Source organism: Meriones unguiculatus, chromosome 6 (assembly GCF_030254825.1).
Source record: "Meriones unguiculatus strain TT.TT164.6M chromosome 6, Bangor_MerUng_6.1, whole genome shotgun sequence".
NCBI classification, from domain to species: Eukaryota; Metazoa; Chordata; class Mammalia; order Rodentia; family Muridae; genus Meriones; species Meriones unguiculatus.
The window spans coordinates 64,563,291-64,590,708 of record NC_083354.1 but is presented as its reverse complement, the minus strand read 5'-3'; the positions used below and the strand labels follow the sequence as shown (position 1 = coordinate 64,590,708).

General features: G+C 45.3%; 2 protein-coding genes across 3 annotated transcripts; both read right to left on the bottom strand.

Moving 5' to 3' along the window:
• Window positions 1-24: 24 nt before the first annotated feature.
• On the bottom strand, window positions 25-26,830 carry Rps5 (ribosomal protein S5). Of its 2 annotated transcripts, none has more exons than XM_060385568.1 (6): window positions 26,708-26,830; window positions 3,309-3,417; window positions 1,021-1,230; window positions 757-885; window positions 215-313; window positions 25-138 (listed from the first exon to the last, which is right to left on the bottom strand). In XM_060385568.1, the coding sequence occupies exons 2-6, from the start codon at window positions 3,414-3,416 to the stop codon at window positions 70-72; spliced, it is 615 nt and encodes a 204-aa protein (XP_060241551.1). In that variant the 5' UTR covers window position 3,417; window positions 26,708-26,830; the 3' UTR covers window positions 25-69. The 2 variants fall into 2 exon arrangements, with proteins under 2 accessions (XP_060241551.1, XP_021513318.1); XM_021657643.2 differs by lacking the exon at window positions 26,708-26,830 and adding an exon at window positions 4,178-4,334.
• Window positions 16,653-23,674, bottom strand: Zscan22 (zinc finger and SCAN domain containing 22). The gene is given in 3 exon segments (XM_021657640.2): window positions 16,653-17,863; window positions 20,217-20,345; window positions 20,348-23,674. Coding segments are annotated over 3 exon segments (1,461 nt in total). The 5' UTR covers window positions 20,598-23,674; the 3' UTR covers window positions 16,653-16,781.
• Window positions 26,831-27,418: the final 588 nt, after the last annotated feature.

Here is a 27,418-nt window from a genome sequence, read left to right as displayed (position 1 = left end):
GCCCCACAATGACAGACAAAGTAGAACTGTCCAAAAAGGTACACAGTTTATTAGGCAGCAGCTGGGAAATCAGCGGTTTGACTTGGCCACACGCTCCAATTCGTCTTTCTTCTTGATGGCATAGGAGTTGGAGGAGCCCTGCAAGGACAGGTGGTTAAGTCTGAATGCTAGACAAGTCCCCAGAGCCAAACCCAACCCTTGTGCCCTGACCCACCTTGGCAGCATTGATGAGCTCATCTGCAAGGCACTCAGCAATGGTCTTGATGTTCCGGAAAGCAGCCTCACGAGCACCTGTGCACAGCAGCCAGATGGCCTAGACGAGAAAGGCAAGGCTCATGCCTCAAGAAGGTCCCAGTTCTCTGGAAATCACCTCAACAGGTATCTGCTACTCACTACACACTGCCCACCCAAAGATTCATGGGCCCCCAACTAAGAAGACACTTAGGAACCATGGCACTCCATGATGGGACACTGTGCCTTGCAGAAGCACTTAGTGGCATACCGGTCCTGCACTTTGGTACTCAGGCATCAAGCAATCCATCTAGTGCTAAACTTCAGGTATGTGCCACCACTCAACACTAAGAATGAGATGAACCAGACCAGGAAGGAAGGCTGAAGTCCCATCTGCCTCACACAGGGTGGAAATCTAGGAAGGTTTCCTGGAGGAAGTGAGGCTCCTGGTAAAACACGAAAGACAGAACTCCACCCACTCCTGCTGGTGGTTCCTGCTCCACCCTTCATAAGCCTCTGACCCACCTGATTCACTCGGCGCAGTGGGGACACATCCACAGCCTGCCGTCTCACTGTCCCGGCTCGCCCAATTCGTGTTGAGTCTTCCCGGGGGCCACTGTTGATGATGGCATTGACCAAGACCTGCAGAGGGTTCTAGCAGAAAAAGGGGCCATAAGCCTCACATCCACACCCAACTTCCTCAAACCTTAACAAGGTGACAGTGTCACATAGGTGATCAATCTGGCATGTATACCGTGAAGCTTGGCATGAATCAAGGGCAAGCCTTACCTCACCAGTGAGCAGGTGGATGATCTCAAAGGCATGCTTGACGATTCGAACAGTCATGAGCTTTTTGCCGTTGTTACGACCATGCATCATCATGGAGTTAGTAAGACGCTCCACGATGGGACACTGTGCTTTGCGGAAGCGCTTGGCGGCATACCGTCCTGCACTGTGGGGCAGGTACTTGGCATACTTCTCCTTCACAGCAATGTAATCCTGGAGTGGCAAGGACAGGAGCATCAAGAACAGTTTGGAATGGAACCAGCCTAAGAGGATCAGAGGAGAACCAGAAGTGGCCCAAGGCATGGCAATGTCCCAGCAGGCTGTGACCTACAGGAGCCTTGAGAAAATAAAACTGAACCAGTGACTGCTTAAGTCACACAATCACAAAAGGGGAAAGTAGGGCTGGAGAGATGGCTCAGCAGTTAAGAGCACTGTCTGCTCTTCCAAAGGTCATGAGTTCAATTCCCAGCAACCACATGGTAGCTCACAACCATCTGTAATGTGAACTGATTCCCTCTTCTGGCAGATGTAAATGCAGACTGAACACTCATATACATGAAATAAAATAAATCTTAAAAAAAAAAAAAAAAGGGGGAAAGTACTGTCTCACTGGGCTTACACTTTTATATCCCAACACTAGAGCAGACAAGAGGATCTCTAGCAGTTCAAGACCAACCTGGTCTATACGAGTTTCTGGACAGCCAGGGGTATATCACCAAGACCTTGCTCAGGGAAGAGAGAAGGAGAGTAGTTTCCTTTAATATGGAAGCAAGGGATTTGATTTTACAAGACCCAAGTTCAATTCCCAACAACCACATAGCAACTCACAACAGTCTATAACTTCAATAGATTTGATAACCTCATAGACAAAACACGTAAAAGTAAATAAGTCATCCAAAAATTTTACTATGGACATTTTATTAAAATAAATTGAGACAGTCTGGAATTCACTATGTAGTACAGGCTGGTCTCAAAACTTGAGACCCTGAGTGCTGGTCTTAAAGGCATGGACAAAGATTCAAGATGCTGTAGACACTCTGGATCAGACAATCCTCAGTGAGTAAAGGGCTGTCCTATGTACTTGAGGACACTTGGCAGATTATTCTGGACTACAGGATGAATTAAAAGAGATCAACTCACTGTGATCTATGAGACAAAAGCACACTATTTTAACCCTCACCCAAAAATTGTTTAGTGGTAGTGTGTTGGCCTACCAGGTGAAAAGCCCTGGGTTCAATCCTCAAATTTTTTTGGGGGGAGGGAGAGATTCCAAACATAGGTAACGACCCACCAGATAGGACTGAATATTCTTTAGATATAATGCCTAGGTCCTGTTGTATTCTTTTCTCCTTTATTTCCTGCACCCATGCAAGTCAGGGGACAACTTGCAAAAGTCAGTTTTTTCCTCCTACCTGTAGATTCCAACGGTTAAACTTTTGTCAGGCCTGGTGGCAACTGTTTTACAAGCAGAGTCACCCCATTCTGTGTTATCTTTAGAGGTTAACAGACATACTTTAATTCCTTTGAACAGAGACAACTGGCCTTAAGAGTGCTTGCCTTGTACAAAACCCTGAGTTCAATTTCTAGCAGTTGATAAAACTGGATTTGGTGATAAACACCTTCAATCCCACTACTCAAGAGGCAGAACACTACTAGACAAGGTTTCAGGCCAGCCTCAGACATATGAGACTGCCTCAAAAGGGGCTGTAAGGGCAAAAGCAAATAGTTTAAATACCTTAATTTCTACTTATACTAATACAGAAATAAAATAGCACCCACACACCTAGAGCCAACTGACATGGGGGGCCCCCGCAGGGAACAAACATCTCACTGTTTAGCTCCAACTGGCCTCATACTCAAAATCCTCTTGTAGCCAGTAGCAACAGCTTACCAACCAACTTTGACATGGGTGTCATCTGTTCAGTAGGTTAAAGCTATCTTCTCAACAGATATCTGCTAACTAAATCTACAAATGAAAAATGATACCACACCAGGTACTGTGGTACATGCCTTTAATCCCAGCACTTGGGAGACAGAAGCTGGAGGATCTCCCAGTTCCAAGCCAGCAAGGACCTTGAGGGGGCGGGGTGGGGTAAAGGCAACACACAGTAACAACTTTTGGTGCAGGCTATAATAGGCATGGGTGTGGCTATCCACTTATTTGGCTTCTACCTGTCTTAAACATTAACTGGTTTAAACCAAGGTGTCATGTGTCCTTTTCTGAACTGGAAGAATTCACACCTGCTCCTACTCAAACGCTAGGAAGACCAACCAACAAGTTTCCTTTTTACCTGTAGAGAAATGTCATTGATTTGCACATCATCAGTGCTCCATTTTCCAAAGAGCTTGATGTCTGGGGTCTCTGCCACCGCTGGTGTGGCTGTCTCCCACTCAGTCATTCTGGGGATAGGATGACAAAAAGAAACCGTTATTGCCCAGTCATCCTGGGGCGGTCACACTCCAAACTCTCTTTGACTAATTGCCATTTTGTGGCAAATTAGGAAGTTAAGGGGCCCTAGGAAGCAGCACTCAGCCATAGTGAATATTTGCACTTTATTCTGGGACTCCAAAGTCTAAGAGACAACAGTCACCAACCTAAACAGCTGGTACATGGAACACTGTATGATCGCTCATGAAGCCATGCAGATAACTATCATCACCCGTCCTGGATCAAACTCCCACTGAGCATTTATAAAGCTTTCATCCTAGGGACACCAACTAGTTGTTTTCAACGTTCCATCAAGAAGATATGGCTATAAGGACCAGCGTATGAATCCAGACGAACATTCAATACAAATGTTCCCATCCTTGTCTGGCTCAGGGTAGAAACTTGGGACTGTTAGCGATAAAGAAAAGTGTATTGGACAAAACAGTCGTCATAAAAATAAGTAAACCTAGATTTTCGACCGCGGTATATAACCCAAGAAACCAAGTGACTTCCTTAGAGTTCTGATTGTGAAAGTCTGGAGTCAACACAGTGCAAACACGAGGCGAAGAGTAACTCGGCCCGTGCCGAGTTTCCTAGATTCCCTTTTCCGGAGAGAAGAGGTGAGGTGCAAACGGGAAGGCCGAGGCCTCGGGTCCCGCTTCCAGTTCCCCAGATGCCCTTCAGAATACTCAAGGCCCCCCCTTTTAAAGTCTATGTCCTCCGCAGCCTCACCTGAGGGCGCAGACCGGGCTTGTCGGTCGCTCGGCGTGCACCACGCGCCGTCCAAGCACAGACAGGAAGAGGCCGCGCGCAGCAGGTCAGCACTTTTAAACGATACGAAGCCTTCCGGGTCAGAGGCCGGGACGCACGCGCAGAGGAACATGGCGTGCTCACGAACCGTTCTAAAACTAGGATAAGCGGCGCCCTGGAGCAATGCAGAGCATGCGCACTTTTAGAAACAGCGCCACAAGGTTCTTCTGGCGGATATCTGAACTACTTGCCAAGCTTGTGATTCGACACACAGGCGCAGAAACGTCCGCGGACCGAACAACGCCATATCTGAATAGTGCGGACGTTTGGGCCACGCTCACAGCAGTTAGGCTACAAAACTGAGGGACCATGGGCCGTGGGTTCCTAGCTAAGGCAGCCAGCACGGCTCATCATTTCTCGCCAAAGTAGTAGGGTCAGGTCCGGGGGTTCCCACTGATCCGGGTTTACAAGCACGGACCCCACCCTCTAACCTCCGGGCGAGCCTTGGTCTGCTGATCCCAGGCTTCCGGTATGGGATCACTTCTGTCTTAACCTCTTGGCCACTCTTGTCTGGGCTTTTTTTCTCAGGTCCATTCCCGGCGAGTAGGCTCCGATCGCCAACCAGCAGTAGTGTGACCCGCCACGGGGCGGGATACCTAGAAGGCAGTTCTGGAGGTTGGGTGGGATTGGCAGCTCGGGGAATCTCAGTGAGTTGGTACTAATAACAGGGACTCCTTGCCTGTAGACTCACTCCAGGGGTGTTTTTTGTTTGCGTTTTAGAGACAGGGTTTATCCATGTTAGCCCTGGCTGTCCTGGAACTAGCTCTGTACAGCATACTGGCCTTCAGCTCAGCAGAGATTCATCTGCCTCTGACTCCCAAGTGCTGGAATTAAAGCCGTGAGAAACCACCGACCTGCTCAGGGCTGCTCTTTTAACTAGGCTGACCTGTGAAAGGCGGGATGGAAATGGTCACCCTGCAGTTTCCCGCCCCACACAGGCCTCTATCCTCTTCCCCAGCTACTTCCTAAAAGAGTCTTTGTGAACAGCTCAGGTCTGGATTTAGCTTCCTGTAAGGTTTGTTTATCTACCTCAGTTCACACCTCGTATATGTGGAGGGAGGGATAAGGGGTATGCCAGGAATCCTGCCTAATTAGCCAGTCTCTGAGCTGCAAAGTTTAAGGCTTTGCCCAGCTTGTGGTTGATGTTGGGGAGCGACGGGGTGTCACCCTGCTTCTCTTTGAAAGCTGTCACTGCACCACAGTAGTTTATAATAGATAATAGACCTCACAAGAATTACTAGGTGACAGAAGGCAGGTGAGGGGCTCCAGAATGTGGCCCATAAACCTATGAGAAATACTGCAGAAGTTGATTTGCACAGATAAAATTTAGTTTGCTCAAGCCAGGTAGGGTGGTGCACACCTGCCACCCCAGGATTTGGGAGGTAGAAGCAGGATGGTTGGGAGTTCAGGGCCACCCTTTACTACATAGTGAGTTTAAGGCCAGTTTGGGCTACATGAGATTCTACCTCAAAAAACAAAACAAAACAAAACAAAAAACCAGCAATCCCAAACCACTATAATTATTACTGTTTGAAACAAAGTCCTGTTATTGTAGACAATTTGGCTAGCTGAAATTGCTGGGTAGACCAGGCTGGCCTTGCACTCATTGATCTGCCTATCTGCCTCTCTAGAGTTGGGATCAATGGGATGCATCATTACACCCAGCACCCCTAAAATTCTTAATTTTTTTTGTAGGTCAAGCATGCATGCATGGGGTCCAAAGAGGCTAGAAAAGGGTAATAGATCCTGTAGAGCTGGAGTAACAGGTGGTTGTGAACCTCCTAGGTCAGTGCTGGCCACTGGGGCAGGAGAGATAGCTCAGATGTTAAGAGCACAAGCTGTTCTTCCAAAGGTTCTGAGTTCAATTTCCAGAAACCACATGGTGGCTCATAACCATCTATAATAAGATCTGTGCTCTCTTCTGGCATGCAAGTACACACATAGGCAGGATTCTGTAATAAATAATAAATCTTGGGGGGAAAAAAAAAGAAATGACTGCTGAGCCATCTCTCCTGTCCCTACCCTTAGACCTCTTGGAAAGAGCTAGAGTGTCACTCGCATAACTCTTGGGCTGCTGGCATTACTTTGAGGCTGGTGGGGACCTTGGAGGCCCTGCACAGGCTGTCCTCATCTTTAAAAGCATCATGTCTAGCTCCAGCCTGGGCTCCCCACTGTTGTGGGTTATCCATCAGAGAAGAATACTTGGGCATGGATTTAAGCCAATAGAAAGTCTTTATTAGTTGACTGGTGGCTATACTGAGTGTTTGGGAGCCCAGTGTAGACCCAAGCCTTTCTCGGTGAGCTTTTAAGCATAAAAACATATTCTGGGTTGATATGCTTCAGATAAAGAACAGTTAGTCAGATAGGGGAGGAAGGCTCCATCTATGAAGCTATGGCTATGAGGAAACAATTCTTGATACTGGATAAAGGGCTTTTCAGGTGGGGCCTGCTGTGGGAGGAGCACCTAACCCCACCGTAAGCAACCCCTCACTCGTGCTTTGTAAGGAAATGCAATAAACTTGTACTGGTTCCCCAGAGTGAGCTTTGGTGGAATGTGCTTTGGTTTGCCTTTGGAATCTTAGGAGAATGGGTAGACACTGCTCACATCTTCCCCTTGAAAAACAACTTTTAGTGATAAGAGGGAAGAAGAGGAAGAGGAAAGGGGAAGGAGTGGATGGAGGAAAGGCCATTTGACCATACAAGCAGATTGGAATGATGCAGCCACATGCCAAAAAGTACTTGCATCCACCAGAAGTTGGTTAGTTTTTTGTTTTGTTTTGTTTTTGGCTTTTTTTGTTTACAACCCTAGCTGTACTGAAGGTCATTATGAAGGCCAGGCTAGCCTCTCGATCATAGAGATCCTTCTGTGTCTGTCTCTGAACTAGAATTAAAAAGGTGTGCCACTACATTTAGCACCACCAGAATCTGGAATTGGTGTGAAAACATCCTTTCCTACAGTCTCCAAGGCGTTTGAGACTCTACAGTACCTGATTTGTTGAACTTCGGACTTTCAGAACTCTGAAAGAACAAATTGCTGTTGTTTTAATCCACCAGCTACAGGGAACTAAAATACCTTAGAAACCCACCTCTGCCCTCATTGGCTTTTGCCTGTCTCACATTGGGGAGACTCCTGACAGCTCGTGGTGTCAATCTGAGTTGCCACTCCTCTCATTCATTGGCCCTTTCCTAGTTGGACTCGTCCTGTGGTAAACCCCTTGCAGACTCTACATAGGCATCAGGAGTCTAGCAAACAAGTCATTTACTCTTCAGGGCAACCTTATGACACAGACATCCCATTTTATGTAGCCATGACAGACTAGAGAGATGAAGTAATAGGGCCACACAGCAAAAGAGGGTGAGGACTCCAGAGTATGAAGTCTCCTATCTCACCTGGCCTGTCCCTCCCACAGCATTGTGTCTTCCACAGCTCCAAAGGTACCTGAATTTGGTCCTTTTCTGCAGACATGGCATGACCTAGGGAAGAATAGCCTCTTCCAAGGAAATTTTGCAAACTGCACAATCATGTTACTTGTGATGACATGGGATGAAGAAACAGGGGCCTAAAAGTAGCAGACAAAAGAGAACCTACCTCAAAAGAAGGTAGAAGGAGACAATTCCCCCAAAGTTGTCCTCTGATCTCCATATGTATGTTGTTGAATATGCATCCCTCTCCCCAACAATAAATATATCTTAAAGCTTAAAGACAAATCTTGTTTGTCTTTAAGGACTTTAAGCAAAATGGGTTGGCTCAGGACATACCCACACAAGAGATTAGTAATGTAATAATAATAATAATAATAATAATAATAATAATAATAATAAAGAAAAACAGAATGGTCCAATGACAGGCATCTCTGTTGCTACCCCAGCTCCTGCTGGACAGTTTTGTCTTCTCTCTGTAAACTCCATGGCAGACAAGCTGACCATTCCCACTGCTCTGGGCCTTTTAGTACTGCTGCAAAAAACCCCAGCATGCTCAACCAAGGCTGGCCTCCCTCTGTGGGAGGCATACTTGTTACAGGAAAAGGACTTCAAAGCAGAATATTGTGGAAGTCTGTCCTCTGGGCAGGACATGGGCATTGCCCTCAAACTGTCAGCAGCTATGATTACCAGGAGACCCTTTCTGCAAAGGAAGGGGGAAGGGTTTATGAGGCCAATGTCTTCCCTGAGGACTTATAGACAGGTAATAGGTTGCTTGGGTAAGAGAGATTTCCCTTAACAATGCAGCCACCTATAATTTGCCTATGCTCCAATTAAACTCATGGCATTATTAATACTCTTGTGGAATCCTTTTTGTTGGTGGTGCCCTACCTGTAGTCAGATGTTTCTCACCTCTCCCAGGAACAGTTCACACAACAAGGAGATAGGTGCAGTGAGTGGGAGACTTGCTTATGCCCCTTCAAAGTACTTCAGTTTATTTCACTGTAAATTACACCACGTGTTGTCGGATGTGGCTCAGCGGAACTGGGGAATGACAGGAGGAATGTATGTTGCTGGGGTGGTGATGACAAATGGGTCAAGTCCTACCCCCTCACTGGAACACTGGGGTGAATAGCATTGGCTGAGAATGAATCTCATTGGTGGAACACCTGCTTAGAACCTACCAGCAAGAGATTGAGTTGGGGCTGGGTAGCAGAGCACTTGTCTGAGTATGTACAAGGCCTTGAGTTCCATCTTCTCTTCATTACCACTACCAGAAGAAGCCTGCAGGAGTTCTCAGCACTCAAGTCCAAGGGTTTCTGAAGATCTGAATTCTAGAGCTTCAGAATTTGTTTGTATGGTCTTGATCTGGTTTCCTCTCTCTCTGCCCACTGTACCCCAACTTTAAAGGGAAGGGATGCTCTTTATCAGCTTGGTATGGGAGAGTTATTCTGTGGCTGATCCAGAACCTCCATTTTGGAAGCATACTTGATTTTTGCAGTCATCTGAGTATTTATTTTGTTGGAGCCTGGCTCTCCCAGTTGGGTCCAGGTGTCCAGGAAGAGGAGTTGTTCCTCCAGGATCATGCTGATGTCTTTTTTTTTTTTTTTTTTAATTTGTTTTTGGGTCCTGAGGATGTTATCCAGACCCTTTTGCATGCTAGGCAAATCTTCTACCATAGAGCCACATCCACAGGCTGTGTGTGTGTGTGTGTGTGTGTGTGTGTGTGTGTGTATATATATATATATATATATATATATATATATGTAATGTCCATATGTTTCAGTTAGCTGCCATTGCTGGCAAGTGGCCCAATATTGTTGTTGTTGTTGTTCTTTTCCTGAAACAGAGTTTCATAGCCCATCCTGGCTTTTAGCTCAATACTTAGGTAAGAATGACTATAATGTACATTATATTGATAAATTGTCATGTTCTGTTTTTAATACAATTTTTAAAATGCAGTTTTTAAAAAAATATGTTTACATACATATATGTAGTACATGTTTGACATGTGTGGAGGTCAGAAGATAACTTAATGGGGAGTTGAGTTTTCTCCTTCCATTATGTAGGTTCTGGAAATTTAACAGGTTGTCACACTCAGTCAGGCAAGCATTTTAAACACTGAGTAATCTTCCTGACCTGTTAGGAATGTTTGAGCTCACTTGGAAGAACAGTGAAGATGGCTTCTTAACTTCAGACCAAACATGTCCTCCAAAACCCTGTCCTGGGGCAAGCTGGACCCTTAAGCCTTTAATGGTGAGAAGAGAAAAAAGCAAGAGATGTTAAGAGCATTTGTGTCACTAGGTGTGGTAGTGCATGCCTTTAATTAGCACTCGAGAGACAGCAGATCTCTGAGTTTGAGTTTAGCTTGGTGTACATGTTGAGTTCCAGACCAGGCAAGGCTACATGGCAAGACTCCGTCTCAGAAACCAAAACAAACAAGACAACAACAGTGGAAACAAAACAAGAAGAAGGTAAAATATTTTCAATCTATGCTGTTATTGTTTATTCCATGACATAAATGAGAGGCCATGGAAAATATTCAACCCTTCTTCCTGAACTTTTCAGTCAGGAATTACAAGCCTAGTGGTTTCAGCAGGGCATTCCCCAGTTGAGTTTTGCTTATGTTTGTGAGCCTCCGATTTGATGACATAGTTTTCATTTGCTCTTTTAGTCAGGCTACTTCAGTTGCCTCTCTAGGATGTTCTGAACACTGAACTTGATGATGTTTGTTATCTATGTGATGCTTCTCTCTGGTAATCACTGAATGAAAAAATGAGGACATAATTGTTCCCAGGTACGGTGGAGGAGGTTTATTGAGATATGAGATAGAATTCAGCCAGAGGTCCAGACTAAAGCGGCCATGAGAGGAGAGGGGTTGTGTGTGGGAGCAACAGAGGAAGGTAAGAGAGGAAGCAAAGTGAGTACCTGGGAACCCAGAGACCAAGAACACAGGAGGTAAAAGGGATGCATGACCCAAATGGCTGAGGTTATATAGAAACCAGAGAAACTAGGGGAAGGGAAGCCCAGCCCAGTCCCTAATACTGAAGGGTTTAGGATAGGGGGTGGGATATGCTAACCAGGATGACTCTGTAACAGGTAATGAAAAACGTTGGGAGAACCTGGTAACCAACATCTGATTTGATATGTTAAATAGGCACCTCAGTTAGCTATTTGTCCTGAGTTTGAGACCTAACGCTCACTATTCTTTTACTTTTCCTTACTATGTAGTTAATAAACTTACTCATTCAAAACCAAAAGCATGGTTATCATTCTATAAATCCAATAGCACAATAACCTTGATCTTCCTCCCTTTATCTCCTGAGTACTGAGATTATAGGCACATGCTACCATGCCCATCTATATCCAGTGCTGGGACTGACCCTGGGCCCTGTACATGCTAGGTAAGTAGTCTACCATCTGAGCTATGTCCCCAACCCCGTATTTATTTATATTTTGGTTTTATTGAGACGAACTTATGAAGCCCAGTCTGGTGTCAAACTCACTATGAAGCCGAGGCTGACCTTGAATTTCTGATTATCCGACACACCCCCCCGCCCCCATATGTGCGTGCTAGGCAAGCATTCTACCAGGTAACCTAGATCCCAGCTCCTCACTGGGTTTCTTTAACTTGGCACATTGCATTTATATTAGGCCTATCTTGTACATTTCAGGATGCTTAGAGCATCTCTGGCCTCCATCAACAGAATATTAGTACTGGTCCCTGCTCCACCACAACCTCATATATCTCCAGATATGGCCAACTATTCCCTAGAAGACAGAACTGTGCTTGAGAACCACAGATTTACATAAATTCACTTGCTTTACTTAGGAAAATGGGAGTAGGCACTGCTAAAAATGTAAGACTAGCATCATATACTGGAGTCACAAACAAATACAAGGCACAACTGGTCTTGTGGCCTTCCCTGCTACAAAGAGAGATTGGCAAGATAGCTCAGCAGGTAAAGGCCTTTAGCACCAAGCATGGTGACCTGAATTGGACAGCCTGAACCCACATGGTAGGAGAGAACCAACTCCCACACATTGTCCTCTGCCTCTATAGGCACCATAGGACATGTTAGCACGCATACGTCCACTTTCCACTAAATAAATAAATGTAAAACATAAAACAACAAAATCCACAAAAGAAGGCCATGATGATATACACCTAGTCACAGTGCTTAGGAGGCTGTGGCAGGAGGATGATGAGTTTGAGGATAGCATAACATAAAGAGGGACACTCTGCTTTTTGGTTGGTTGGGGTTTTGTTTTTGTTTTTCAAGACAGGGTTTCTCTGTATAGCCTTGGCTCTCCTAGACTTGCTTTGTAGACCAGGCTGGCCTCAAACTCAGAGATCTGCCTGCCTCTGCCTCTCAGAGTGCTGGGATTTATAGGTATGTGCCACCCCCTCTGGCTGAGACACTCTGTTTGAAAACAAAACTGGGGGCGGGGGAGACAAAGCCCCTTCTCAAGTACCCCGATGAGCAGTTTCCTGTTTGCTATTGTGACAAAGTATAATAGTAATATAAGACAACACACATTATCTTGCAGCATGAAAGTCAGAATTCCAAAATGAGTGCTTTAATGAGATGAAGACAGTGTGTATTTTTGGGGAAACTAAGCCAGAAGGTGCAAGGTGGTGACTTCTAACGACCCCGCCTACTGCACTGACTTCAGCTTCTCTTAAAACTCTTACAGCTTTCAAAAAAAACTTTTTTTGGGTGTGTGTGTGTGTGTGTGTGTGTGTGTGTGTGTATTTTGCCTGCATGTATTGTATACCACTTGCCTGCTTGGTGCCCATGGGGGTCAAAAGGTGGCAATGAATTCCTGAAACTGGAGTTATGAACGGTTGTGAAGCCACCATGTGGGTGTTATGAAACAAACCTGGGTCCTCTGGAAGAGCAGCTAGTGCTTTTAACCATTGAGACATCTCTCCAGGCCCAGATTTCAAGAATTTTGTATAGGTAGGTCTGGTGACTCTTGCCTGTAACGTGGAGGCAGGAGAATCAGAAATTCGAAGTTATCCTCGGTTAAATAGTGAGTTCCAGACCAGCCTGGGCAATCTTGTCTCAAAATAAAAATCAGATGAAGGCATAGATGGGGAGGTTTATGAGAATCGACAAAAGACAGTTGGTTTGATCAGGTTATTCTATCCCAAGAGCAGGAGAAACAAGGTTCACACACCTTGGGGACTCTGGTTCTTCAAGCACTAATACTCAGTGGTCGACTTCTTTCTAGAGACGGGATTTCACCAGCCTGGAGGCGGCCTACTCACTGGGACATTTTGGTGCTTTCCAGTACTCTTCCAACGTTTACCTGAGCCTGGCGGGAGACTGGTAGGCCGTTTACGCAGTCACCATCACCTTGATAACGCAAGTAAATATTCCACTTGGGGGTGGAGGTGGGGTCGGGGAGAGCGTCTGACTCCGTTGGCACAACATACAGTACCCCCAACTCCCAATCAGCTTATAGGAAGGAATTCCACCGGACTACATTTCCCACCAGGCCTTGCGCTGTCCCTTCTCCCTCCCCCTCCCCCTCCCCCTTGCCAGAGAAGAAGTGTCTTCGCTGCCCGTGCAGGCAACCGCCAATGAATACGTGTCATTCCGTTTAGTCCTGCGGCTCTGGTCTACAAAACGCGAAGCTTCCGGCTCTTGAAAAAGCCGCCATCCCTCTCCCCGAGCGTAGAATTAGGGCGGAAGCGCGAAACCGCACATCCGGCCCGGGCACTGCGTTTGCTCTCTGGATATCCAGTCTGCCGTGTTCCTGAACCGTATAGCGGCTGAGAGACTGAAACTCATGAAGGGAGGCGCTGGGCCTATTACCGGCCATGGCAGTCTAAGGCTCTCAGAGCCAAGCACATCTAGCCTTGTACTTGCTGTTTCACTTCCCAGTCGCCATAAGGCATTTTGTGTCTCCTTCAGACTTAAAACTCCTACATCCTCACTTTAAAGAGGCTAGAAGAACCTATTTTCTCTCTCTTTCTCTCCCCCCTCCTTAAGTTCTATTGCTGCCCTCAGGTACATGTCTTTCAAGTCATTTTCATTTTCTCTCCTAATTTTTTCCCTCAGTTTTCGAGAAAGGGTTTTTCTGTGTAGCCCAGACTGTACTGGAAGACACTCTATAGACCAGGCTGGCCTCGAATTCAGAGATCCACCTGCCTCGGCCTCCGGAGTGCTGGATTAAAGATGTGCACCAGACTCCAAAATGTTGTTTCTTGTCTGTTTTTCCCTGTAAGGGTAGGGTCTGACATAGTAGTTCCAAGTGTCCACGGAGGGGCCACGAAGAAACACACAGGTGCAGTGTGTGCACCTTTAGGCCTGTACAAAAGGACAGTTATGTCCTATGATGTCCCACATACTCCTCATTGCGTGCATACTGTAGGACAACAGCCTGGGCTTGACCTTGGGGGCTGTCAGTTGGGGTGGACATGACCTGTGATCCAGAGAGGTGGGGTAGCCATGGATTAAGCACTTATATGTTAACCACCAGCCAGCTGCGGTGCTTCTGCTCTACGTGGATAGAGGCATGCAAGCATAGACTAGTAGACACTGTGCTGGTCTTGGTAGCATTTGCTTGCCTCCAAGCCAGCCAGTTTCCAGCCGTGGGTGAGAAATGCAGCAGCCGGGCGCCCCCTGGTGCTAAAATCCCTTTGTGAAGATCTTGGGCATCCCCAGCCTTACTAGTGTTAACTCTTAACACTTGCGCAGACCCTGATGTCTCCAGTCCCCAGCCCTCAGTGGCAGTTGGCATTGTAGGTAACAGGCAATCTTAGGTATTGAGATTCCTCAACTCTTCAATGAAGTCTATGTTACAGCTCTTGGCCCTCGGTCTGAGAGCCTTAGGTCTAAAGACCAGACAGCTCTCTGTGTTCTAGAGATCAGAGCCCAGTGGGTGCCAATGGTGTGGCCTGAACTGTTTCAGTATCACAGACCCTGTGAACAGAAGGCCCGTGTGTGTAAACTTTCTGTTCACACATTGTTTCATGGCACCACATACACAGGGACCTGCAGCCCTATACACTGGAGTGGGTTCTTAGTCCTGACTTAATACCCTGCATCTGATGCTTCCGTGGAATGGGCCTGCAGTGTGAACCTTTCCTTGGAGTACTCCCTCCACTGGCAACACAGAAGCAAATGCAGATGTTGGAGGAGTCTAACCTGTATGTGGTAGGATTCTCAGTATTTTCTATTGAAACTCTCTAGTTTGCAGCTCTCCTGGTGGTCTGTATTCTTGTGTGTGATAGTCAGGAGAGGCTACAAGAGGAGACACAGGAGGCTCAGGAAAACAAAATGGATTATGCTAATGGATTTAGATACAGTAAACTCAAGTGTAGATCCATGACTGAGGACCTTGTGAAGTCACCCATGTTAATCAGGAGGCACATGAGCCAGGGGATAATCTTTCTGAGGGAAAGGAAGGTAGGCAGAGTAAACAGGTTATGATTTTAGGAATGGCAAAGTGCTGGCATCCCCATTATAGCCATGTTTTGTTTTGACTACTGCAGCTTGGGCTTATCTGGGCACTCCCATAATTTTTTTTTTTTTTTTAAGGAAACATGGTGAAGGACAGTAACTACCCAAGGGAAGTATCGGGTAGTTCTAATGTCTCATCCTGGAGACATTGGAAAGGGTTTGCTACATCTTGTGCAAACTATTTTGTGTCCTTGGGAACACTGGCCTGTTAATTCTGTAAGAAGTACAAGTTTGCTCTTAGCGCTGGGGACCCTTTTAAGATCTTCCCTTCAGAGGACTGCAGACAGCATGGACTTCTCCAGCCTTTCCCCAAACCTCTGAATAAAGCTGTTCTGATGGAAAAAAAAAAAAAAAAAGAAGTACAAGGTCAAAAACATGGTAAGAGATTTAAGACAGTTAAGAATGGAGCACTCCAGCAGCAAAAACAGTGTTAGGCAAAATGAAGTCAGGTCAAAAATGTTTGGGGAAGCTTCTCAAGGACATCTGAGATATTCCAGAGGATAGAGGGAATAACGGTTCTAGGGACAGGTAGGAAGGCATGCAGGTGGGAGTTGAGGCTGCAGGAGTGGAAGAGGTAAGAGGAGGCCAGGGCTGAAGAAAACACAGATAATAGACAGGGAGTGTAGTTTGCCCAATAGTCAGACCAGTACTTTGAAAACACTTTCACATTACTGTACTCAAAGACAAATAACAACATTCATATACATATTGAAAATAACTACAGCAAGTGCTTGGGCCAAAGTGACATGTATCCTGGCATACTTGAACCTCACTCAAGAAAGTTTGCTGAAAAGGTGACTCACTGGACAATTTCCTGCTGTGGAATCACACAATATGAGCTGGGTAGCAGAAAGACATGCAGCTGGAAGAAAGTTGTTGGGGACGGCATGAAGGCAGGAAGGGGTGAGAAAGGAGAGAACCCTGATTAAAAGCTAATGGGAGGCAATGTGAGCTCACAGAAGGTAAGCTGAAGGAGGAGGAACTGGAATAGAAATGAGCCTCCAGTGAATCCACAAGTCTGGAACCTGTGAGGTGTGGAAGATGTGGGAGGTGAAGACAGATATTAGGCAAGTGTCAAGCATCACTATGGGTTAAAGCAGGGAGAACATGAGAGAGATGGCATGGAGAGGGTTTCACAGGAGAGTCATGGAGAATTATGTCTTGGAGAATTATGGTGGGAAGGCAGGTGTGAAGGCACAGGGTGGGCCAGGCAGGCATCCTTTCTCAGCTGAACAGCAAAGGAACTGGCACGAAAAGTAGCCCTGTGAGAACATGAAGTGTTCCTGCCTAGAGGATCTTGGGCTACCTGAGCCTGGATAGACACCCAGCTTTACTTGCTCAGATTCTAAGAACCAATGCAGATCCTTAGTTCACTAATGTCTTCTCTCTGGGACCAGCCTGAGTGGGATATGAATGGCAGTAGGAAGCTTCTAGGAGCTTCCCCAGTCTCTGTGTTCATTAGGGGACTTCACTGGGACCTCAAATATAAAGGTGTTCCTAGATGGCCCCAGTCTACCCTTAGACACTGTGTAAGTTATCAACTCGTGGTGTTCCTGGCTCCTGTAGAATTCAGGGTTTCTTAGATGTCAAGCCTCTGAGGGAGACTGCTGTGCTCTAAGGGGTGCTTTGAGTCACTGAAGCACAGTGATATGGATCTTTAGGTGCACCATGGGAGCTGAGCTGCGGCTAAAAGCTTTGCCACAGTCACTGCATTTGTAAGGCTTCTCTCCTGTATATATACGCTGGTGCTCAATGAGGGATGAGCTTTGTATGAAGGCCTTTGGGCAATTCTTACACTGATAAGGCTTTTCTCCAGAGTGGACTCTCAGATGTCGGACCAGAGCTGAATAGTCACTGAAGGCTCTTCCACACACATCACACCTGTAGGGCTTCTCCCCAGTGTGGATGCGCTGGTGCTGTGTTAAGTGGGTGCTCCGGCTGAAGGCTTTGCCACACATATCACACTCATAGGGCCGCTCCCCTGTGTGTAGCCGCTGATGTAGGGTGAGGTGGGTGCTGCGGCTAAAGGTTTTGCCACATTCTTTACACTTATAGGGCTTCTCCCCAGTATGAATCCTCTGGTTCTGTGTCAGGTGGGAGACTCATCTGAAGGCTTTCCCACATTCTTTACATGCATAGGGCTTTGCTCCTGTGTGTACAACCTGGTGTTGGGCAAGGTGAGTGCTCCGGCTGAATGCTTTTCAACACTCTATACAGGCATAAGGCATCTTCTGAGAGTGGCTCTTTTGGTATGCCTCTAGGGCTGAAGTGTTCTGGAATGTTCTTATACAATTTTCACTGTCCTTAGAGGGCTTCTTCTCTGAGTATGTATCTGGAGGTACTGTCCCATTATCAAACAATGGGCCAAATTTCTCCTCTGAAGAAGTTTTGTTTTGGGAAGGGATGTTGGGCCATATGTTGGAACTGTTTCCTGAGGCATCAGACTCATGGTCAACCTGGTCTTTGGGGCCATCCATGTGAGACCCCAGGGCTTTTCTGAAATCCATCTCTTGGGTGGCAGATTTCACCCACATTGTTCGTAGGAGCTCTGGCTGGCTTTCTGAGTTGCTCTCAGGTTTACAAGTGTGGGCAAAGGTAGATTTTGGGGAAACATCTCACATGAGGGTTTCAGTGGCCATGTCTGGTGGCTGTGACTTGTCTGAACTGCTCTGTTTGTAACTTGCCTCTTCATGTTCTGCTCCTGGCTCGCATCCTGGAACATTCAAATGTTACCTCTCCACCACAGATCAGGACACAAGCCTCTCCATCTGATTGAAGCTCTGCTCCACTATGAAAGGGGAGATGTGGATCGTTCTTGTCATATGGCCTCATTTCCAAAAGTAAGTTTTCTCTTCTGGATCATGGGTAAGAAAAAGGATTAAGGTTTGTCTAAACTACATCACGGTTCTGATTTTACTTCCTCCAACTAAGCCATGTATCTTGCCAATGCTCCTGATCTGGCTAAAATGCCAAAAGGAAAATTTTCATGTGGACAAGATCTGAAAGAAAGGAGAGTAGAGGGAGCTGGGTCTTGTCAGGTACCTGTGTCTCTCCTCCCAGCAATCAAGGGCAGGGCCAAACTTTGTCCCTTAAACTCAGTAGTTGTCTCTGGAAAGAGAGGCTAAATGAGAATCAATCCAGATATCTGGGACTGTCATTTTCTACAGTAGCACACTAGGTAGACATTTGCTGCTGTGGTGAGTGGGTGATCTGCTTCTGGAATTCTCCGATCTGAGTAAATAGGAGGAAGAGGTGAACTTGCACTGATCAGCCCTTCATAGGTAGACATGTTTATCTGGTAATATTTACAGATGAATCCCAGGGATAAGTCAGAGAAGGATGCAGAAGCTATTTTTTTAGTCTACACTTGGGCTGAGTGGACTCAGAAACAGGGTTTTAACCCCAGACTTTGAGCTGCCAAGCCGTCAATCTTTAAGCAACACTGTTTTCATCTGGACCTCAGTTTGTGATACTGGTAGCTTGCCAGGGCTATTGGCTTATATCAGAATTTTGTTATGTGCTAGACTCCAAGTGCAGTGTATAACTTTCACTGCCTCATTTTCGTCTGGAAGGAGGTACTCAGTGGTTCCAGTGTAGATGAGGAGACTGAGGTTCAGCTGAGGAGATGCTGAGTCCCAGGTTCAAGATCAAAGGATTAGCCAGGTATAGTCAAGCATTCCTTTAGTCCCAGCACTTGGAAGACAGAGCCGAGAAGTTCCCTGGAGAGTTCAAGGCCAGCCTGGTGTACATAGCTTGTTCCAAGCCACAGAACTACATAGTAAGTACTACATAGCTTGTTTCAAGGAGAGCTACATAGTAAGACCTGCCTCAATAACTAACTAAGTAAATCACAGGATTAGTAGGGATGTAGAGGGATTTGTACTTAATCAGTTAGCTTGGGACATGCTCTGGAAGCTTCTGGACTAGATTGTACAGTGCTTGGGTCCTTGCATTCTGCCAGACTTCTCTGGGTTAGGACATATGTGTAGGTCTCCTTGAATGACAAAGTACCCAGTTCAGGGCTATCTAACTCCTCCCCCCGCCCCCATCCTCCACCAGCCGAGATCCCGTAGGCCAGCACAGAGAAGGTCACAAGTGAGTACACAGGGATGCTTATTTCTTTTCCCCTCCCTCTCAACTCAAGGCATCCAGTCGTTTCATCTGGACCAGCCTTACACTTCATTTGGGGGAAGTGCCCAGGCTCACTCTTAGTTCCTGGAATTTGACTGGTCAAGGGCAAACACAAGACCTAACTAATTCAGTGAGGCTCACACTAGACACTGCTTGCTGTTTTCCCCCCTTTCCACTTGGATAAGAAACAAGTCAGAAACTAATAGGCTACGTTTGTTCTCATTGGGGAGATGTTAATAAGCTAGCTCAGCTAGCTAGTTAATAAGTAGCTCAGCTGGCAGAGTGCTTACCTATATGCAGTGAAAGCCCTTGATTTTGATCCCCTGTACCACCCAAAGCTGAGTGTGGTTAAGTACATGCTTGTAACCTCATAATTTGGGAGGTGATGACTAAAGGATCAGGAGTTCAGGTTATTCTCAGCTATGCGGCAAACCTGAGGTTAGCCTGGGTACAAGAGACCTTGTCTTTAAAAAATAAATAAATACGGGTACAGAGGTCAAGAGCACTGGCTGTTCTTTCAGAGGTCCTGAGTTCAATTCCCAGAAACCACATGGTTGTTCCCAACCATCTATAATGAGATCTGGTACCCTTTTTTGGCATGTAGGCAGAACATTGTATACACAATAAATAGATCTCTAACATAAATAAATAAGTAAGTAAATAAATAAAATAAAGCTTACGTAGAAAAATCCAGACTTAACGGAGTTGCAGAGTGTGAGAGTGGGTGAAAGCAAGGCTCAGTGTTCAGTGATATATCTTCTGGATATGTATCTGGATGCTTATCTAGGCCCCTTACCCTTAGTTGCTTGAGATTTGGTCACAAGTAAGGTACAAATGTGAGAATGACTACCTGAGCAATCCCTAAGTAGAGCTTGACTTTGCAGCCAGGCTGTGCCAGAGCTATCTGTGACTACCTGCCTGCTGCTCCTTCTTACCTCTTCTGTCCTCCAGCATTTGAGTCAGATCCTCCACCAGAACAGCAGCCTCCTTTCCACTCTTTGGGCACTGAGCCCCCACCCAGGCCTGGATTTCAGGAGGCAGTGCACCCAGGAACTGCTCCAGCACTCAAGTATCTGTTCTTTGGAGGACGACTCTGGCCTCAGCCACTGGCAACATAGCTCTTGAAGTTGTGCCAGCGCCTTCTTGTAGCAGAAGTGCCAGAAGCACTGGCGTGCAGTCTCAGGGTGAGCAGTAGAGCTAGGGCTGGCGTCCCTGCTCTGGTAGATGCTAGCTTCTTCTTCCTCTTTCACCTTCACCTGAAGGAAGCTGTCCTGTTCCCAGAGTCCTGGGCTCAGAGGGCACTTGGGGATGGCCATAGGACAGAAGAACTCAGTGAGATACTGGATAGCTAGGGACTCAGAATTGGGTTTGCAGAAATGTTAGAGCATCATCACCACCTGAAAAAAGGGAGGGGAGGTGTGGACTTCAGGTAGCCAGAATGGCTTCCAACTCACCATCCTCCTGCTTTATCTTCCTTAATGCATGTGCTACCATGCTTTTGCCTTTTTTTTTTAAAGATTTATTTATTTATTATGTATACAGTGTTCTACCTGCATGTCCACCTGCACTACAAAAGAGGGCACTAGATCTTATCTCAACCATGTTGTTGCTGGGAATTGAATTCAGGACCTTTGGAAGAGCAGCCAGGGCTCTTTACTTCTGAGCCATCTCTCCAGCCTACCTTTGCTTCTTTTTAGATTTTGGACCACTGAGATGGGTTTGGTAGAGGAGCTTGCTACCAAGCCACTCATTGTTACATATAAAAACATAAGAGTAATGACTATGGCAGCTAAGGACAATGCTCAGTGGTTACATGCATTCAAAATATACAAAAAGGAGAAGCCCACTAGGTTCCAACAGAGTTTCAAACCCATGGTCACAGATGATCCTGGTTAAATTCAGTGGGCCTCAAAAACAAAATAGTCGTGAATACAGGAAGATCTGTAAGGAGGAACAGGGATAACAGAGGTGGGAGGAAGACTGGGGGAGTGGTTTACAGTAATCAGAATGCATGGCATACATGTATGAAATGATCAAAGAACAAAATCAGTAAAGTTTTGTTTGTTTGTTTATTTGTTTTTTGTTTTTTAAAGTGCCAGAGAGATGGCTCTACAGGCAAAGGTGCAGGAAACCACATTGGTGGAAGGAGAGAACTGACTCCTGCTTGAGCACCACATGAAAAAAATAAAAAAATCTGCTTAGGGACTGGCAAGATGGCTCAGCAGTAAAGAACACTGAATTCTCTTCCAGAGGACTTGGGTTCCACTCCCAGTACCCACACAGTGGCTCACAACTGTAATTCCATTGTCAGATCATTTGATACCCTCTAATGATTTCCACAAGCACCAAACATGCATGTGGCACACAGACACATATAGGCAAAACACACAATACACATAAAAACAGAACTGAAGCAGAATTTTAGCAGAACCATTGTATCTGGCATGAATCTGGCGTGATGGCATCTAGGCTTTGAAGTAGCCTTTTGTCAGTGATTGTTATCTTAAGTTTTATGGGGTTGTTCTATCGAAGGGTTCTCAGAGCTTTTGCATAATGTAGGCTGGAGACATGCCTGGCAAATCAGCAAGCCTCCTATGGCTGAGAATTACTTCAGGTTTCAAAACAACCCCGAGGTCAGATATAAAGTTTTGATATGCGGAAATTGACTTGTTAAAAGTGCTTTTTGTGTAAGAACCCATAACACTGACATGGAATTTAAGAAAGAAAGAAGGGGCTGGAGGAATGGCTCAGAGGTTAAGAGCACTGGCTGTTCTTCCAAAGGTCCTGAGTTCAATTCCCAGCAACGACATGGTGGCTCACAGCCATGTAATGAGATCTGGTGCCTTCTTCTGGAATATAGCCTTACATGCAGGCAGAACACTGTATAAATACATGTGGGCTAATACAGGTGAGTGCATCTGTACACACACACACACACACACACACACTAACTCAAGAGAGAGCTGGGTGGTGGCACATGCCTTTAGGCCCAGCACTTGGGAGGAAGAGGCAGGTGAATCTCTGAGTTCCAGGCCAGCCTGGTGCACAGAGTGAGTTCCAGGACAGCCAAGTTCTCAGTGTAGCCAAGGCTACACTGAGACCCTGTCTAGAAAAACCAAAAATCAAACCAAAACCCAAAGAAACAAACTTAAGGGACAAGTTGTATTCCTATCTTAAGTGAAGACAGACAGAAGGAAAGGCTCTGCAACAAGTCTCCCAGCTAGGGAAGGATTAGCAGGAGAGTGAGCTGCAAATGCAAACAAACTCAGGGCTAGCCATATAGAGTCATGTGTCCTGCCTCTTATACATTTCCTGTTTTCCTATCTTTTGTCCTGGTAACCCCATGGTGATTTATTCACTTTGTCTGTTAGGGTATTTATGTGGCCAGGATGGCCTCCAGTTTACCATCTTCCTGCATTCTCTCCAGTGCATGTCCTTCCTTCTTTTCAGATGTATGTATTTGGGCCAGCAAGACAGCTTATCACATAATGCATTCAACACCAAGTCTGATGACAAACGTTTGAGATCAAGGACCTACATGGTGGAAGGGAAAAACTGACTCTCCAAGGTATTGTGGTGTGGTGTGTGTGCATATAAATTAATAAATATAAAAAGTCTAAAATTAAGTGCATAAGGCTTTCCCTCTAGTTATATATCACAAATTTGATAAGTTCTATCTATATTTCCTTATTTATTTAATTAACTAACTAAATTAATTAATTAATTAAATTTTTTGAGGCATGATCTCTTATCCCAGGATGGCCTTGAAATGGAAATCCTTCTGCCTCTGCCTCCTGAGTGCTACGATTATAACCATGTACTACCATACTCAACTCCATTATCATTTAGTTTAAAATATTTTCCAATTTCTGTTGTGGTGTTTTCTTTTTCTTTTTTATATTTTTGGTTTTCTTGAGACAGGGTTGGCTGTGTAGCGCTGGCTGTCCTGGAACTCATTCTGTAGATCAGGTTGGCCTTGAACTCCGAGATCTGCCTACCTCTACTTCCCAAGTGCTGGAATTAAAGGAGTGTGCCACCACCTGGCTGTTATGCTTCTTTCTAACTCAGGGATTATTTGGAACTCTGCTACTTATGTCTAGGGATGTGGCTTACCAAAAACTACTTAATCATATACTTTGAAATGGTGAATTTTTGGCTGGGTGTGGTGGCACATACCTTTCATCTCAGGACTCTGGAAGCAAGGGCAGGCAGAGTTCTGAGTTCCAGGTCAGCCAGTACTACATAGTGAAATCTTGGCTCATAAATTCATAAATAAGTAAACAGAAAAAGAAAAAATTTTACCCAGGCATTGGGACACATTCCTATAATCTCACCACACAGGAGGCTGAGGCAGGAAGACTAGGCTACAGAACAAGACTCTTCTTCAATAGTTAAAAAATAAATGGTGTGTTTTATGATTATGCAAATCTCAATATATATATATATATATATATATATATATATAAAATCATGGGCATTCTGCCCTTGTTCAGTATTCTTCCCCTTCCTTAAGTCAGGCCTCTATACAAAAGATAACTCTGCAGAAGTTCTGCCCTCTTCCTTTCTTATTACTCTTCACCACTTGATGTGTGGTACCATTGTAAGATTGTTTGTTTATTATCTACCTGCCTTCACTACAATGTTAGCGCCTTAAAGTCAGGCATATTGTCATATTCCTGTATTCCCAGCACTTGGGAGGATAAAGCAGGAGGATTGAAACTTTAACGTCTGTCTGAGATACCTAGTAAGCCAGTACCTAGTCCCACAAAAAGAAGTGGGGGAGGGAGGCAGAGAGATGACTCAGCAGGTAAAGATACTTGCCATGCAAGCCTGCTGCTCTGAGTTCAACCCCCAGAAACCCATAAAAAATGGATGCAGTGGAACACATCTATGGAGAGAGAGGAGACAGAGACCAGAGAATCACCAGCTGGTCTAGAGTATGCAGTGCAGCAGAAACAAAGAGAGTCAGAAAATGCCAGCCAACTTTCAAAAGTTCTCCTTTGTCTTCTAGGCACATGCCACAGTGTGCACATACTTGAATTCACATATGCACAAACACACATAAAATAATTAAAAACAAATAAGGCAGGCTATGCTCCCTGCCATGATAATCATGGACTCTTGGGACTGTAAGCCCCAAATTAAATGCTTTCTTGTTTTGTTACAGCAATAGAAAAGACACCAAGCCATCCCAAACAAATGAACAAATGCAATTAAGGCAGGAGTTTTGATTTATCCTATGGTTTATACATATGTAAATGCTGCTTAATAAATCTTCATCAAGTATCTTCTTGATACCCAGCTCTGCTAGGAATGCCAAGATGAGGAAGATATGGGACCTGTGTTCAGTACCTTTACTGAAAGGAGATGGGCAGATTGATGAATAACAAGTAGATGTGGTTACAATGTAGAACAGGAACAGGAGAAAATAGGGACAAGCCTTGGAAACTGACTATGTGCTAGGTGACCCTATTAAATATAATATTATATATATATATATACACACATATACATTATACTCTATGGGTCAGTGTTACTGTTTTCATTTTAAAAGCTATGGAAACTGAGTTAGCTTCTAGGGTCATTTTGCCAGTAGGTGGAAAGCTGGTCTTGGACCTCATGTACCTGATGTCCTCCAGTCTTTCCTTTGTGGTGGAATGTCTTTTAGCCTTTCTAAACTGAATTCTAAACACTGAATAATGACTGATGCTTCGGGCTGATGACAGCCCACTTCTTGCATTACTACTAGGGGACAGTGAGCTAAAATGCCTGTATAAGAAAGAATATGTTATGGGTTGGTGAGATAGTGAGGCAGGTAAAGGTGCTTCCTGCCAAGCCTGACAACCTAAATTTAATCCCTAAGACCCATAACATATGGTGAAAGGAGAGAATCAACTCCTGGAAGTTGTTCCCTGACCTTTCCACATGTACCATGGCATGTATACACACGTATACACACAAACACACAGAAATAATATATTGCCAAGAGCTTTAAAACTGGTCATGCCTTTTGGCTCAATATTATATTTCATTTTAAGTCTAGCTCTCTTTACATAATAGAACTCACGATCCTCCTGCCTTCTAACTCATTGTTTGCTTCAGAATTAATCCCCGTTTCTAGGCAGGGAGGCAACTAACATCTGGAAGGGGACCACATTTCCTTCAGAGGCTTGGTACTCATAGTGAAGGACTTTATTACTCTGCCTTTTCCTATTCAAGCACAGCAGCAACTCCTCCCTTAGTCACAAGAATACTCATGTATACGCCAGAAATTTCTATATTGTTTCTGAGATAGCAGTACTCTACTCCCAAGTTGAAACTAATAGTCCAGGAGAAAAAAAAATTTTTTTTTTTAATTAGTTGAGACAGGTTGTCTTAGTTTGCACCTTGATTGCTGTGATAAAACATTGGCCAAATGTAACTGGGGGTAGAAAGGGTTTATTTTAAATTATAGTCCATCATTAAGGGAAGTCCATATATTAACTCAAGGCAGGAACCTGGTTATAAAAAGTGAAGCAGAGGCCATGGCAGAATGCTTGCTTCCCATGGCTTGCTCAGTCTGCTTTCTTATATAACCCGGGATCACCTACTCAGGGGTGGCCCTGGCCTGGGCCCTCTCACATCAATCATTAACCAAGCAAATGCCCTTATAGACTTACCTACAAGCTATCTCTTGGAGGCATTTTCTCAAATGAGGTTTCTCTTCCCAGATAATTCTATCTTTCATCAAGTTGTAAACAAACAAACAAACAAACAAAACCAACCAGGACACAGGGGCTGACCATGATGTCTTGGCCGCACTGGAACTAGCTATGTAGACAGGTTAGTCTCGAAAAGAATGTGTGCCACCATGCTTGGCTCAAATAATACATATTTTATGGTAGAATAAAAACAGCTCAAGTGGAAGGAGAGATGCCTCAGCTAAGAGGTTAAGAGCACTGACTGCTCTTCCAGAGGACCTGGGTTAAAATCTCAGCAACCACATGGGAGCTCCCAACTGTCTGTAACTCCAGTTCCAGGGGATCTGACACCCTTAGGAGACATACAAGCATGCTAAACAACAATGCACATAAAATAAAAATAAATAAATCTTAAAAAAAAAAAACAAAACAGCTCAAGTGTTTGGCGAGGTTGTGTACACCAGTCATCCCAGTGCTTGAAAGGCAGAGACAGGAGGACCATTTTAGTTAGCATCTCGACTAGACACAGAGGATTTCACGCTCGAACTCAGTTACAAATCCAACAGCTATTTCTGTTAGTCGTTTTATCAGTCACTCGACGTGATATACAAGGCCAAGCAAGATGCATCAGACACTGCAAAACCGGTTGGTCAGTCCCACTTTTGGTTTGTCAGTCTTGCACTCTGTCAGCCGTCCCACATTTTAGTCAGTCCTTCCCAAACTCTGTCTGTCCTGTACTCACACACCTTCACGTTCTCCGTGGGCGTTTGCAGTTCTCAACCCTAAGTGCCAGAGCTCCGGCTCTCAACGCTTCTCCAGAACTCGCAGCCGACTCTTCCGGAGGCACCCTAGTGACGAACACACGAACGCCTTCGTGCCCAGGGACCGCCAACTCCCAAAATGCCAAGCGCGGCACTTGGACTACAAATCCCAGAAAAGACAGTGCCAATTTCTTGGGTTCTCTGGGAGCTGTAGTCCTGCATGCCTGATCGGTAGATGGTGGTGGCGAGGGCAGGGGGACGACGGTACGGGATTCCAGGCTGGTGTTTGTTGAGACAGAGGTGGCTATGAGTTGAGGTTGTGGGATGCGTGGGAAGTTAGAGCGTGCAAGTGAATGAGGGCCATCCTTACGTGGCTCACAACCATCTAATTCCAGTTCCAGGAGTTCTAGTGCCCCCTTTTGGCATCCGCAGGCACCAGGCACATGAGTGATTCACAGACGTACAAGCACGAAAAACATCCATATTCATATAAACAAACAAACAAACATATTTGGTGTATGTACCATGATGCATATGAAGAGGTCAGTCTTTGTGGCTTCCGCGGATCAAACTCAAGTCTTTTACCCACTTAGCCGTCTTGCCAGCTCAAGTCCTAAGCTATAATCTTTCCTCAGCCTTGGTCATTTTAATTTAACTAGTCTTAGCTTACTAGCCACGTGAGACAGCTCAGGATTT